Source organism: Carassius gibelio, chromosome A6 (genome assembly GCF_023724105.1).
Source record: "Carassius gibelio isolate Cgi1373 ecotype wild population from Czech Republic chromosome A6, carGib1.2-hapl.c, whole genome shotgun sequence".
In the NCBI taxonomy this organism is placed as follows: domain Eukaryota; kingdom Metazoa; phylum Chordata; class Actinopteri; order Cypriniformes; family Cyprinidae; genus Carassius; species Carassius gibelio.
Window position 1 is genome coordinate 27,182,739 of NC_068376.1, and position 15,065 is coordinate 27,197,803.

At 38.6% G+C, this 15,065-nt stretch overlaps 1 protein-coding gene across 1 annotated transcript; it reads left to right on the top strand.

Annotated features, from left to right (window-relative positions):
* The first annotated feature begins 2,050 nt into the window (after positions 1-2,050).
* On the top strand, positions 2,051-9,577 carry LOC128015923 (potassium voltage-gated channel subfamily A member 3-like). Its single transcript, XM_052600176.1, has 3 exons — positions 2,051-5,932; positions 7,681-7,806; positions 9,009-9,577. Exon 1 carries the CDS (start codon positions 2,175-2,177, stop codon positions 3,720-3,722), a length of 1,548 nt encoding a protein of 515 aa, XP_052456136.1. The 5' UTR covers positions 2,051-2,174; the 3' UTR covers positions 3,723-5,932; positions 7,681-7,806; positions 9,009-9,577.
* Positions 9,578-15,065: the final 5,488 nt, after the last annotated feature.

Consider the following 15,065-nt stretch of genomic DNA (forward strand, 5'->3'; position numbering starts at 1 on the left):
CTCAAACCCCCATCGATTTCTGCTTTTGCTCACCAGCGAGTACTAAATTAGTGGCATAGAGGCAATCACCAAGCTTATATTTGCTGGACTGTCTAGACAGAGTGTGTCAAAGTACTTAATTTGTATTTTATGTCCCTCACAGTTGTGGTCTAGCGTATTTTACGCTGCACTTAGAGTACAAGAATTCATCACCAAAGCCAGCCATTGAAAGAATAGTTTGACTTTCAATTCAAATTCTGATTAATAATGCATTGCTATTTGCAGGCTCATACAGAGGGCATGACCAAAAATGCTCATGAATATTTAATTACTCTGAGCTCTTCTCTTACAAAGATGAATCACCCCTATGCTCTCTTGACGGCTGCTGCTGTGCAAATAACCTGTTTAATATGTGTCTAGCCATCCCTGCTTGTGCAATCATAACAGATATCAGATCACAATGGAGAACCCATTCCATTATCAGCTAGGGGGTTTGCTTAACATGAGCTCAGGAATGAGGACGCACATACACAAACCTAATTACTGACACAAGTTCCCTCTTGAGTCAAGGACCGGTACGTGCTAGAATAAGATTAAGAGAGAGGGCGAGATTTGGAAGCTGTTGGTGTAGGAGAGAGCTGCCATCTTAACAGCTTTGTGATGACGATGGTGGAGGCTGAGGATGAGGATGAAGAGAGTATCTGTACTACTCACCCACTCCTCCCTGTGTGTCAAACCGCTCATTACTTACTCAAGATAAGATTGAGTGCAAGGGACACATCAAGGCTCACAAACTCATTAATCTCAAATCTGGTGGGTGGGGGGGGTAATAATGTTTGAAGGATTTATCTGTGTCCTTGCAAAATGATTTTTCATAACAGTACAAATGTACCTTTATTGCTTCTGCAGAGGTGAATTTTCTTCTATTGTATACCAGGAGAAGCAGAAATTAAGGGCTTCTGAAGACAGTTTAGATTTTGTTTACATTTACACTGTATTATTCATACCGCACTGTGATTTCATTGCACAAATATTTAATGTTTCTTTGTTTGTGCTTTAATAAGTCGTGGGTGGCTTTGACTTTGAATTACCTCAGACTAGGCGCATTCATAACTTCACAAAACATTAAGGTAAATCCTGGCTAAATGTGAAGATCTGGTTCTGTTCAGCAGATACAAATCAATATCTTCATGTTTTGCTAACTCCCGCGCTCGCTCAAGCGCGCGCTCCGCTTCAGTACCATGGAGAGCTCCATTGTCTTCATAGGAACGTTCAGCCAAAAACGCTTTTCTTAGACTAAAAATAAAACGGGAAGCAGTAATTACAACAGTCTAAATTTACGAAAATTAAAAAAACAAAGACACTTAAGTCGTTTACACAAATATTATGACATTATTTGTTACTTTAACACACTTTTCCTTTGGTAAACAATACACTGTATGGCATTTTACCGTTCCTTATTATAATATGCTAATTATACAAAGACGGGATTTGTTTATAACTATTTATGTCGTTAAGGTTCTGCTGAGATTCTGAGACACTAATGTCTTAGTTTAAAGACGTTTTGAATTTTAGAATTATTGTATTTGCCAAATGCAAGCGATAATGTCAGTTTTGTTAATGATGTAATCAAAGGTGTCTATTGAATCTGGCTTGACTGTACCAAATGAAATTGGTTAAAACTAAACGAAAACAAATGTGTCTTTATTTTGTGATCAGATCATTCGTTGTGCGAAAATGTAGTCATCTCCAGATTATGTAAAACTCAAATAACGTCAATTGAATCCTCTAGACGTTTAAAAAAGACGTTTGGTTGGACAAAAAGGAACCTCATAAAAACCTCATAGAACCTCTTTGTATATGAGAGAGCGCGTCTTTGGAACTGTTAAAATCGTTTAATCTTGAATAATGTTTTGGATACTTTGTGAATGATTTCGTGCGCGCAGGCAAAACACAGCGGCGCGCGCGGCGAGAATCGATGCTCTTGTTTTGTTAGTCTCCGATTGGGCGAGTGGAGGAAATGTGTCAGGCATATGCTCGCCGTGGGCGGGAGTAGACATGTGTTTATAAAGCTCCGTGGGGCGGCGACAGTGTGTTAAAAGGCAAAAGAGAGCGCGCGTAAGAGAAACCCTCAGTTTACCCGATGTTAGGTAGGGGAGGCGGGTCGCCCTCTGCCGCTCCGTCTCCTCACCTGTATGGATGACCACTACAATCTCATTGATTCCCCCTCAGCCAGCAACAGAGGGACCAACGCCGACAACCACGGGTACGCGGAGACGGAGAAGGACATCATGACAGTTGTCGCGTGCGATAATATGCTGGAGGAAACCGCGGCGCTCCCCAGTCACCTGTCGCTGGATCGATACGAGCCGGACCACGAGTGCTGCGAGCGAGTGGTCATCAACATCTCGGGGCTGCGCTTCGAGACCCAGCTGAAAACTTTCAACCAGTTCCCGGACACATTGCTCGGGGACCCGAAGAAAAGGATGCGCTACTTTGACCCGCTCAGAAACGAGTATTTCTTTGACAGAAACCGACCGAGCTTCGATGCCATCCTGTACTACTATCAGTCCGGGGGGCGCATTCGGAGACCCGTGAACGTCCCCATTGACATCTTCTCGGAGGAAATTCGCTTTTATCAACTTGGCGAGGAAGCCATGGAGAAATTTCGCGAGGATGAGGGCTTTATCAAAGAAGAAGAGCGACCGTTGCCAAACCACGAATTTCAGAGACAGGTTTGGCTTCTGTTTGAGTACCCAGAGAGCTCTGGTCCTGCCAGGGGCATTGCTATTGTGTCTGTTTTGGTCATTTTGATTTCTATTGTTATTTTCTGTTTGGAAACCCTGCCTGAGTTTAGGGACGACAAGGACCCAGCTACTGTCTCTCCAATTGTAAATGGCACTGGCCCTTTTGCATCCAGCCCTTTCACAGACCCTTTCTTTGTGATCGAGACCCTTTGCATCATCTGGTTCTCTTTTGAACTGCTCGTGCGTTTCTTCGCGTGCCCCAGCAAGGCTACTTTTTCCAAAAACATCATGAATATCATTGATATCGTGGCTATTATTCCTTACTTCATCACTCTGGGGACGGAGCTGGCCGAGAGGCAAGGCAATGGCCAGCAAGCCATGTCACTTGCCATCCTCCGTGTGATCCGTCTGGTGAGGGTCTTTCGTATCTTCAAGCTCTCGCGCCACTCCAAAGGCCTCCAGATTCTCGGCCAGACTTTAAAAGCCAGCATGCGGGAGCTGGGACTCCTCATCTTCTTCCTCTTCATCGGGGTCATCTTGTTTTCCAGTGCAGTCTACTTCGCAGAGGCTGACGACCCTAGCTCGAGTTTCAGCAGCATCCCTGATGCTTTTTGGTGGGCTGTGGTTACCATGACTACAGTGGGCTATGGAGACATGCATCCAGTAACCATCGGAGGCAAAATTGTAGGTTCTTTGTGCGCCATCGCTGGCGTATTGACCATTGCGCTGCCCGTACCTGTCATTGTGTCCAATTTCAATTACTTTTATCACCGGGAGACTGACGGGGAAGAGCACGCACAATACCTCCACGTTGGCAGCTGTCAGCATCTCAACTCCACAGAAGATCTGAAACAGACACAGAGCACATCCTCCCTCAGTAAATCGGAATATATGGTCATAGAGGAAGGAATAAATAGTGCTTTCAAACAGCCAAACTACTCCAACCAGAACAATCAAAACTGCGTGAATATTAAAAAGATTTTCACAGACGTGTAAATCATGTACAGTGTCAGACAGTCTTACAGTAATCACCATGATGGCAACCATGCAAATGTAATGTGCTGCGTTATTAGGGTACAACGGGGTTAAAAGCCCCCATTTGTGGAATTTTTTTTTTAGCACCCAAAGTATACAGCAGTTGAAAAAAATAAAATATTTTTACTGAATATAGATGGAGATATAAAACTTGTATAAGGTAAATGCAACAATTAATTTGTTTTTATTAAACAAATAAATAAATACAAAGGCAGCTAGAGGGGAAAAATCTGTCACCATAAGCAAATACTTTTGATATAGCAACTACTTCAGCAAATCACTATTTTGATATTTTTGCTATTGCTATTTTCAGTTTATTTACTCACATAATGGCATTTCATGGAGTTGCAATGTAAGTAATGTCAGATTTCACATTGTAACTAGAACAGTTAATATCTATCCAAAAAAATTATTTCCTCCCAGTTACAGAATACAGTTAGTTGCTCTACCAACATAACTACATTTTTGGCTATTCAACAGGTACTGAAATCTAAATCTCTTTTAGCAAAAATCACAAATCTGTAAGTCAGTAAATAAATAAAATAGCTGTAATGATTTTTATTAGCTACATAAATCTGAAAAACAAAATCAGACTTTTGACATTGCACACCGCATGAATCAATACACTTCAGCAGTGCATAGAGATAAACAGGTGTTAAGAAAGTACTGGGGTAGTTTTTGTTGCTATTTAGTGTTTTGGGAGTATGTAAATCACAAGGGCCTTTTACCCTGGGGGATTTTAGATCCGTTGTACCCTACATGTTATGGAAAAGGCAGCATATTAAACTAAAAGTAACGCAGGGCGCTATTTTGGTAGAAAGGTGCCAAACTCCAATTCACGTGTTGCATTTGTCCAGAGCATAAAGGATAAGGTTCAAGTCAGGGACTAAAAAGAAGAAGCACTCACACTGCAAATATTGTGCTCGTAAGTCTGCGTTTGGTATCAGTGTTAACATATAATCATCATAATACGTGAGTATTTGCAATATCTTACATTTTGTGGCAAAGTAAAACAACCGAATATGTGTTGCTGTTAATGTGAACAAACTGAAGATAATGCTGTGTTGATCATATGTACTTTGTGGAATATATGGGTGAATCTTCAATTAGGGGAACTTTCATGTCACCTAGGGTGATTTTAAAGAAAAAGAAAAAAAATGTAAAGAATAGATTAATGCGTCTCTTTAATTGCTTTTTCCTAATTTTGAGTGCTGAAATGTGATATTTGCCGGGAAATTTTACAAGGAACTTAAAAACAAACCAAAAAAGTATATATTTTTTAATTAAATTGGTATTTATGTGTACAATTTGCCAATATTTTCTAACAAAGAATTACAGTTTTTAATAAATTAACTAATTTTCAGTTGTTGTTTTTTTTTTTTTTCCACAAAGAAAATATTTAATGGTTATGAAGTTATACGTAATAGAATATCATAAATAAGAAATAAGAAGAAATCATGACCTTGGAGTAGATTTCTATTAGGTGTTATCACCAAACATTACTGTTTGTCAATTTTGATTCTGAAACAATCAGTTTCTTGTATATTTATTAATTATGTTAATTAGCTAATAACTAACTTAAAACCTTTTTTATGTCAAGGTTATTAAATTCATGTGGTCTGTATTCCATGATAATTAATAAAGATTAAGATAGATTAAACAGTTTTCAACAAGTGCCCCGGTTGAAGAATCACCAATACATCTCAGTGCAGACTTCATTTAAATGCAATGAATGTGAAAAAAAAACAAGCCAAAAAACACAAAAACAGTACGTTTTGTTAGTAATGTAATCAAAGCTGTGTCTGTTGAATCTGACTTGCCTGTAGCAAATGAAATTGGTTAATACTAAACATACATCTTTATATTGTGTGATCAAGTTACTCGGTGTGCAAAAATGTAGTCATCTCCAGATTATGTAAAACTCAAATCACGTCAAGCCTAAAAATAGAGCGTTCAGATTTCCCTCAAAGTGAGACGTCACATCGGTTCTGAATACTGAGAGAGAGAAAAAGAGGAAGCATCTGAAAAAGTGGCTTGGATCCAGGGGAAAAAGTATGTTGGAATCGATGTCTCCATGGGATGAGAGACTACGAGATGAGAAGCTGAAGACTGAGAGATCACGCCTTGAATCCGCCTTTGATGCAGTCTCCATGGCGACTACAGTTTCCTGGGTAACCCCCATTAATGTTACCATGACATTCTCCCCCGTTGTCAGAGCAACGCTCCAGATGGTTCACAAAGCCTGACTGGCAAAATAGAGCGCGAGAATTGCGATCAGAAAAGGATCTCAATCCTTTATTGGATGTATCTCTAACATTTTTCAGCCTAATAGTATTTAATGCATTATGTAAAACAGCTTCTGCAAATAATAAGCATAGCCCTGGGTTTGCAAACCATCCAGAGCTGATGCAATCACACATATTTGCATTTTTTTATCTTTTACAAATGTCTGAATGTGCTCATGCGGAAAATGGCATTGATATTGATTGACAAGACGGACCGACAGACAGATGGAAAACATGCTGTGCATGCAGAATGCCTGCGTTGCTTCAGTGCGCGAAGTAGGTTGAGGTGGATTGTTATCGTCGCCTGTGGCTCGGGTGTTTTTGCTTTGTAGCTGTCAAATCGAGACTGTGTTTAGGTTATGGGCTCACTCAGGCGTTCTCTATTTGGCTCTCCTGTGGAGAAAACAGAACGCGAGGTGCAGCGTGAGCTGATTACCGGAGGTTTCACGCTGACGCTCCCGTTGACGGGTGTTAGAGGCTGCGCGGCAGTCCGCCAGACACGTCCCAAACTCTCAGTCAGAGAGCATCATTCTCAGATGTAGACCTGCGCGGTTCAATCTCAGTCATCTGCGCTTTCCGCCCTATAGTCGTCATTTTACACTATATAGAAGTAGAGCAGCAACAGAAGACACGCACGGCTGTTATTAAATTCAGTAATAAAGAAAACAAGTACAAACATTTTTTTAACAAAAACAAATCTGCATGTAATTTATTGCTCACTTTCACTTTCATAACACCAGATTTGTAATGCTTATTTGACAGGTGAAACAGGTAGCCTACTTGCTGACTTGTCGCTCAGTGCTGCCATCAAGTGACGCATCCATGCAAAATACATTTCTGTGCATATCTTTGAAAGACAGGTTTAACGTCATCTAGACATGACTTAATGTATCCTGTCTGCAATGCTATCTGGATGCAAAGAAATTCCCCCCTCAATAAAAGCTTTTGCTAGTCTAGTTTTTAAACTTTTAGATGTCATGGATCCCCAAACATCATCATCTTCATTCAAGAGACCCCCATTCTGAAATTGTAAAGGCATTTGTATAAATTGTTGTATAAAAACCCAGTGTTTATACACTGTGAAAAATAATAGCATTAATGTATAAAATATTAATTTAACTTATTAAAATGTAAACATTGTTTTTAAATTATAATTTTTTCTGTGTTCATTATTGTACTGAACTGTAAAATCTATGAATTAATTTACTTTATAATCACATTCATTAATTTACTTTATTGGCTTATTGTGATCAAAAATCATTAAAAAAAAACTACAAACTAATTTCTGCCCGATCTATTGTTCCCTCCATATTCAGATCTTTAAACTGTTTTTCCATCTCTCTGAAACATTCAAGCATTCCTCTGACTAGGAAGGGCTCGTCTATGATCAGCTGTGAAGGATGATTTCTTAATATAGTGTATGTGTGTTCGTTTGGTGCCTGCACTGACTCTCACATTTGCTAGCTGTTATATCCGAGGTGTTAACACAGAGAGCTTGCTGTCTGAGGTGTTGTGGCTTGCACGACACCTCGCAACATTCAGGTTGACATCTTCATCCTAAGACTCTTTCCTAAAGGGTGTTTATAACTGTGGCTTCTGCAGCAAAGTTAACTGCTTTTTCTGTTTCTTTCAAGGAAGCAACATGGACATCTGTTCACTTGAATTCTGGAGTTTGCTGATGTCAGATATAAGGCTATTTTGACAAACTGAAATACACCTGTGACATACTCCAAAACAATGAAGACAATGGAATTCAGAAGGTAAACCTCTTGTATTTTTTCGAGATATTATTTTGCTGCCCAATATTATTGTTGTGTACTAAAATGCAGTTGATTCTTCTTAGCATAATTGTTTAACCGTAATTGTTCACATATGCTGTTAAGACAAAAGAAAATCATTAATGCACCTATAGCACTTGTACCATTCAAACGTTTGAGGTCAGATTTTTTTTTTACGTTTTTGAAAAAAAAGTCTCTTAATTGATAAAAATACAGTAAAAATTTAATATTCTGAAATGCAATTACAATTTAAAATAATTGTTTTTATTTAAATGTATACATGATATTTCAGAAATCATTCTAATATGCTGATTTGCTGCTCAAGAAAAAATTCTTATAATTATCAATTTTGAAAACAGTCATGCTGAAAAGATTTTCTCATGCAGAGAGAAAAAAAATCCTACCTTTAATGGATTTCACTTTAGATTAATATATAGTAATTTTAGCAAAACACATCTCAGAAAAAACGGGCTTTCCTCCTGTTATACAAACTGAACATATTAGAGATGTGGTCATTCCAAGTTTGAATCCAATTTTTCCTCCAGGTCCTTAAATGACTTACATAGGAATAGACTTAGATCAAGTGTCAGATCAAATTCCGGAGGTGCTGTATTCATATCTGACCTGTTCTGGCACAAATTATGGCCTTCAGGTGTATGATTTGAAGACATTTTACCTCTTATAATATGAAAACAAACATAAATTGATGTTTTTGTTTACCTAACCTTGAAGGCTACAGCAAATAGAGTAGATTATTTTAATTTATGCTTGTAATTGTGTCTTGATTCTTAAAACTCTTGGCGTTGTTGGATAACTGGAGCAATTTTCCACCGTATTCATTTTAAGTGCATGTGTTTGCACTCACAATGTGTTAATAATCTCCTCTAGTCATCTCGCACTCGCTCTGGAGTGATATAACTGTTCTATCATTGTCACCGGAGGTGCCGCGTCTGCTTCAGTTCATTAATTAGCCGGAGACAGAGGTCGACTGAAAGGGAGAGTGAGATAATCATGACAGAGAGACATAGCACTGCAGATATGTGCTCAAGTAGGCAGTATAATATATAAATGTCTTCCAGCTTGAAAGATGTGTTTCCCTCTCACTTGAGCGTTCGAGTAAACTGCTTCATTTGATCTGTCACATTCCAGCAGCGTAATACGTTTGCGTGTGTCTGTTTCTGCAGGCTCCAGGGGAGATCCACACAATGCCTAGGACTGACGACCAATAGAAACGGAGGCCGTTAACCTTTCTGCTAACAAAACAGAACTGAATCACCTTCAAACAACACAGAAGATGCCTGCATATCTCTACTGCCACTTCTCATTTACGTCTGGCGGAATCACAGTGAACCGCAACACTCTAGAAGTGGACTTTTTTGGGGAAATTCTACAGGTTCACATTTAATACGAAGAAAGCAATACGAAGAGAACTGAACTGTTGAACTGTTGGACATGAGCTGATCGTCTATGACACAACTGCCCTCAATCAAGCTGTTTTCTGGTGTCCATCATGCATTTACAGTTTAGCTGTTGTTGTGCCAGATGTGAGAACTATGTGGAAACTAAATCTTTCTTGCTCTTTGACCATGTAAATTGTCAAACAGATATTTTTTTCTTATAATCATATGATGAAATTAAAAGTCTGAAGCATTCCATATACTCTCCCAAAGGTATTTAAGCTCTTCAGACACACTTAAAAATCTGTGAATGTCACTGCACAAAATATTAAACCATGCACACTTTTCAAGCAAAACATGTTTGTTAGGTTTTAAATGATAAAGAATAGATTAACTGTTCAAAAAGAAAATGGGACATTCAGACAAAAAACTAAACAAAACAAAAAACATTAATTTTGTAAAAATGGTGATGTCATGCACATGCACATTATTTGTTCAGTCTATAGTTCCAGTGTGCGGATCGTTTTGACAGTGTTGTCATCAGTACACAAAACATGCTTTAAGTGAATGCATTTAGTGCATCATTCTTATTCTTAAACTCTCTGACACTTTCTGGTTATCCAACATTAATTAATGTCCAAAAAAACATATGTAGCTTTGCCTCTTTTTAACACTGCGCTCATTGTCTTCTGTTTTGCATTCAATTTTACAAAGGCTCTGCAAAAAGTAGATACAAAAAAATGATTAAACTGAAACATAAAATATTAATAATAATACACTTATTTTTTATCACAAACCTGACACCTTGACACTCAGTTTTTTGTTTTTTTTTCAACAGAACTGAACTTTAAAGTCACACAGCTGAGCCTCTTCTATTACAAGCAGCAAACCAAAACAAAACAATCTTCCCACATCCCTCATAAACAATATTTGAACATCTTAGCTCAAAAGGACAAATGTGGAAGGCTAAATATTTGTTTTATCAAGCACTAGAGTACAACGGAGTAACATTTAGCCCCAGAAGAATCACTGAGTCTGCTTGTTTCAGATCAACAGTGATCCCATATGGTTGGGTTTTAGCCAGAACAACCCACAGAGCCTCAGAACTGCACGATATCTCTGTGTCACATGAAACAAAGAAAATATTTTGATGTACACAACACCACCACTTTATGCTGCATCATGTCATGAATTAATCTGTAAAAGAACACTTTAGCAACCATATAGTATAGCAAAATCTAGAACACCCTAGTAGCCACATAGAAACACCCTAGCAACCACCTAGTAAGACTCTAGTCCCCAACAATACACCCTAGAAACCAAATACCATAGCAAAACCCTAGCAACCACCCAGAAAACCCTAGCAACTACGTACCATGGCAACACCCTAGCAATGTCCCAGAATACCCTAGTAACCACACACCTCAGCAACGTCCCTTGCAAACACATACCTTAGCAACAACCTAGTGACCACCTAGACCACCCAAGTGACCATTTAGAACACCCTAGCAACAAACCCAGAAACACCCTAGCACCCATATACCATAGCAACATCCAAGCGACCACCTAGCAACCACCCAGAATACCCTGGAAACCACATACTAAAGCAACACCATAAAGACCACCCGAAACACTCTAGCAGCTAACACCCTAGTGACCACCCAGTGCATCCTAACAACCACAAACAATAGCAATACCCTAGCAACTACTTAGTAACAACCTAGTGACCAAACAGAATATTCTAGCATGAGCCCCTTTCACACTGCCATTCCGGCAAATACAGGGGTAAAGTGTTCCTGTAATTGTTCCCTGGTTGCTAGATTTGGCACTTTCACACTGCCAGTGATGACCCGGTATATGTGCGTGCTTTCACACACAACCCTTGAAGATCCCGTAACGGCACGTGACATCAGCGCGTGACGTGTAATGTACGAGTCGACAACGCTTGGCACGCTATACTTTCACTGAAGCAAGCGAACGATCTCGGCGTCAGCGCGGAAAGTGAGGAACTAACTGATCTCTGCTTCATTACAGTTTGCACATGTGTTTTCGTCGCGAATGTTGATCTTCCTTCAAAACAGCCGGTAAAAGAGTCGCGCGTCATCACTTCGATACGGAATTAGATCTGGCTTTTGTTCACACAGCACTCGTTCCGGATCGATTACCGCAATGTTAATAGGTCCCCGACCCGGGTTCGATTCGGTAGTCAATTCCAGGACGTGGTTGCTTTCACACAGAAGGCGACCAGGCAATGTTACGGGAATATTGCGGGTCCGACGTGCAGTGTGAAAGGGGCTATGGTGGTATTGATTTTTGCACTCACATTTTTTATACTTTACAAACCTTGATTCACTGTCTAAAAAAATGTGAAAATAAGGAAGCAGAAAATTGTCTGAAGAGACTCCTTCACTGCTTGAACAAAACAGCTGAGCCCTAACGCTCTTACCGGGGGCCAGATGAGGTATGTTATGTGTGTTTATGCACACAAGCGTATGTGTCCTCCACAGAGCCTGGGGTGTTCCCCCTTTCTCTCTCTCTCTCTCTCTCTCTCTCTCTCTCTCCCTCTCTCTCTCTCTTTCACCATTCGCATACCAGAATAGTGTCGTTCTAGCACTGCAGTAACTCTCTCTGACAGGCTATTAAACCGCTGGAGATTGGACCATACGATAACCACTTTAAGTATAAAAGCTCTGAGAGTTTAAAACCCCCTCTGGTCATATATAAAAAGTTGTGTGCTTATCACATTCAGTCGAAGCTGCAATCTGATCTGCTATCTAATTTCATGCCACTTTGTTATCATTATGTTCACAGCGTCGCAGCATACAGTGTTGGTTAATCTCCCTCCAAAGTTTGCAAGTGAGTCTTCACCTCATAATTAAAGACAATTTACATTCAAATGCTTTACTTATTAAACTCAAGTCTATTTTAGGATCATTAAGAGATACAGTATCATGATATTTTCCCCCAAATTCTCATTACTGTACTTGAGATGTTTTGTAAGTCCCTTTATTTTCAATGGGCATGACACATTAGATTATTATTAGATTATTTTTCTAATTATTATTATACTATTACTTAAAAGGTAAAAAAATACTGTAACAATAGTTTTTATTAACATATGTTATAGACAGTACAACAAATATTCTTATCATATGTAATTATGTTACTGCATTACAGTTTGTTTGCATTACAGTAATAGGAATTTGGGTGGAAAATGTGCCTAATCATGATTGAAAAATAATGTTATAATGCAAAGTTATTGATTGTAGGATGAAGTCTGAATGGGTTTGTTTTTCCTACTAATCTTGGTCTGGCTGTTAAACTCAGCTGCAAGTTAATATTAACTTAGAGACAGTTCCTTATTATGGCACTATATCAAGAAGGCATTTCTTTTGTTAACATGGAATTTCATTTTCCAGGGTGTCACAGACAGTGGTATTAACGGTTGCAAGCTCAACAGGAAATGAAGTGTGAAATCGAAGGGAGACTCCAAGAGACAATTATAGTATTTGACCTTGATGATACTGTACACTGAGAGAAAAGAGCAAAGACTTTATGATCCATGAGATCAGAAGTTACCAGAAGAAAAACTCTACTTCAAATAAAAGGTCCTTTAATAAACCCAAGGAACAGAAGGTCAATACTGACCAATACGATAACAGATACAGAGGAGAATAGGTTCAACGCTGAAAAAAGTGAAGGTCAGATGGAAGAAAATGATATCATAAAGAGCCATTACTCACTTCTGTCTGTTAGTGCTGAACTGTTTTCAGGATTTTCAGGAGTCTGACTTTTAACCCAGGTCGCAGCCATGGTCACAGGTTCGAGTCATTTTACTGGCTCGTCCACTCTCAATATCACAGCTGAGGTGAGACCCTTGAACAAATGTATGTGTGTGTGTGTGTGTGTGTGTGTGTGTGTGTGTGTTCACTACTCACTGCTGTGTGCACTTGGATGGGATAAGTGCTGAGCATGGGACAGCATACTTTGCCACACTTCACACGTCACTTTCATTTAATGTTAATTTCAACAAATACATTATTAAAATCAAAAGATGTATCTGTCAATATTATTTATTGAACCTGAGCTAACAATAACTAAAAGTGTTTTTAATGTTCATTTTTAAATATTGATAAACACTGAAACAAATATATTGCTAGTTAGTTAATGTTAATGTTGTCAATACCTTAACAGAAAAGTACGTTATTGTACCACGTGTTAAATGTTTAAATTATGCATAAAATATTAGTAAAGTTGCGGATGCAAAATTCAAGGATATGGTTTTAAGGTATTCAGAGTGTTTTTAGCATGCTCCTATGTGGTTGCTATGGCAAACTAAGTGGTTGCTAGGGCATTGCAATATATCTGCTAAGGTGTTTTGGATGGTTTCAAGACAGTGGCTAAAAAAAATGAACCAACCTCTAAGTGTTTGATGTTGTGGTCTGTAGATATGGCTTGGGTGTCCCCTTCATGACCTTGTTATCTGGCAGGCAAAAATAAATGCTTGTAAAAGAACATTGGGCAATGTATTATTACTGGACAATCTAAAGTATTGTTCATGTCCCTTAGCAAAAAAATTGGTGGATGATTATGTGCCAAAGCTTAATACTTAGGGTTGGGGTTTGTTCGAATCACTAACTCTAAGAATGAGCAGTTATAATAGGGATGCTTAGAAAGCACATCTAATCACTGGTTATTAAGTATAATCATCTTACTTCATGAGGATGTCCATTAAAAGCTGAGTCATGCCTTTCTTTCCACCTCAGTTGTGGATCACTTAGCAGAGCCAGCAGGCATGACATCACTTCTGTGGCCCAACACCAGTGATTCCTCAGTCTGTGTGATGTCATCACAGCTCTCATCTCCTCCAATCTGCCTGCGGAGGGGCTCTAGGGGCCTGTCGCCATAGTAACAAGAGGAGCAGCATCCAGTGATGGCAGAATGTAACAGTGGAGACCATGTCTGTATATGTTGGCTTTCACAATCTAGTTTTTTTTTTTTTTTTTTTCACAAAATAGTCTCAGTGGTAATATGAATGTGATTTTAAGGTGACTGGATACTGGATAACATCAGATATATTTAATGGGATTCAATTAAATATCCCATACATACATAAGAATTGTTTCTCATTTCTATTACATGTGATCAAACGAGTCGTGATGTCATTATCCTCACTGGTGTGCGGAGGTGTGTGTATCACTGCAGGTTGAGATGGATCTGCTGCAGTGAGTAAGTGACCTTGAGCTGTTTCAGGCTCTTGGCTTCCTGCCACTGTTTGCTACCTCCTCAAACTCAAGCTGCCCTGAAAAAAAGAAAACATGCTGAATCATTTAGAATCTTAAGATATATGAAAATATTCATTGTTACATTTGAGTTAGATTTATGTTAGAAATCTAGTCCCGAACTGTAATCCTGAATACAAAACCTGCTGCATAAACCTGAATCAATCAAAAAAAAAAAGTGGATGGAATCTGATCTACATATTGCAATATGATCAAATTCAGTAGCTCAGATTCCATCCTATTTTTAATTTTACTTATTTATTTTTATACATTACATTAAAAACATTTTTTCCAAAATGTTAATAAAAACTTTATAGACTCACTTGAGGTGCATATCTTTATTCAGTAAGAAGTTTGAATAAACTACAATGGAAACACATTTTATGAATAAATTCCTATATGCAAGTGACTGAGTGGTGGGTTTTAAGTCATCCTCGTGACTCCAGTTTTTTTAATCCACTCTGAAAGTTTGTTCAGATTTGTGTACTGATTTGCTCACTGATAATTTCCACAGATGTATTTACATCAGTATAAAGTAGGTAGCCTTTTATTTGTTATGCAC

Bases quoted from the DNA above. Each gene is read 5' to 3' on its own strand.
- LOC128015923 (XM_052600176.1), top strand. From the start codon at position 2,175: ATGGATGACCACTACAATCTCATTGATTCCCCCTCAGCCAGCAACAGA.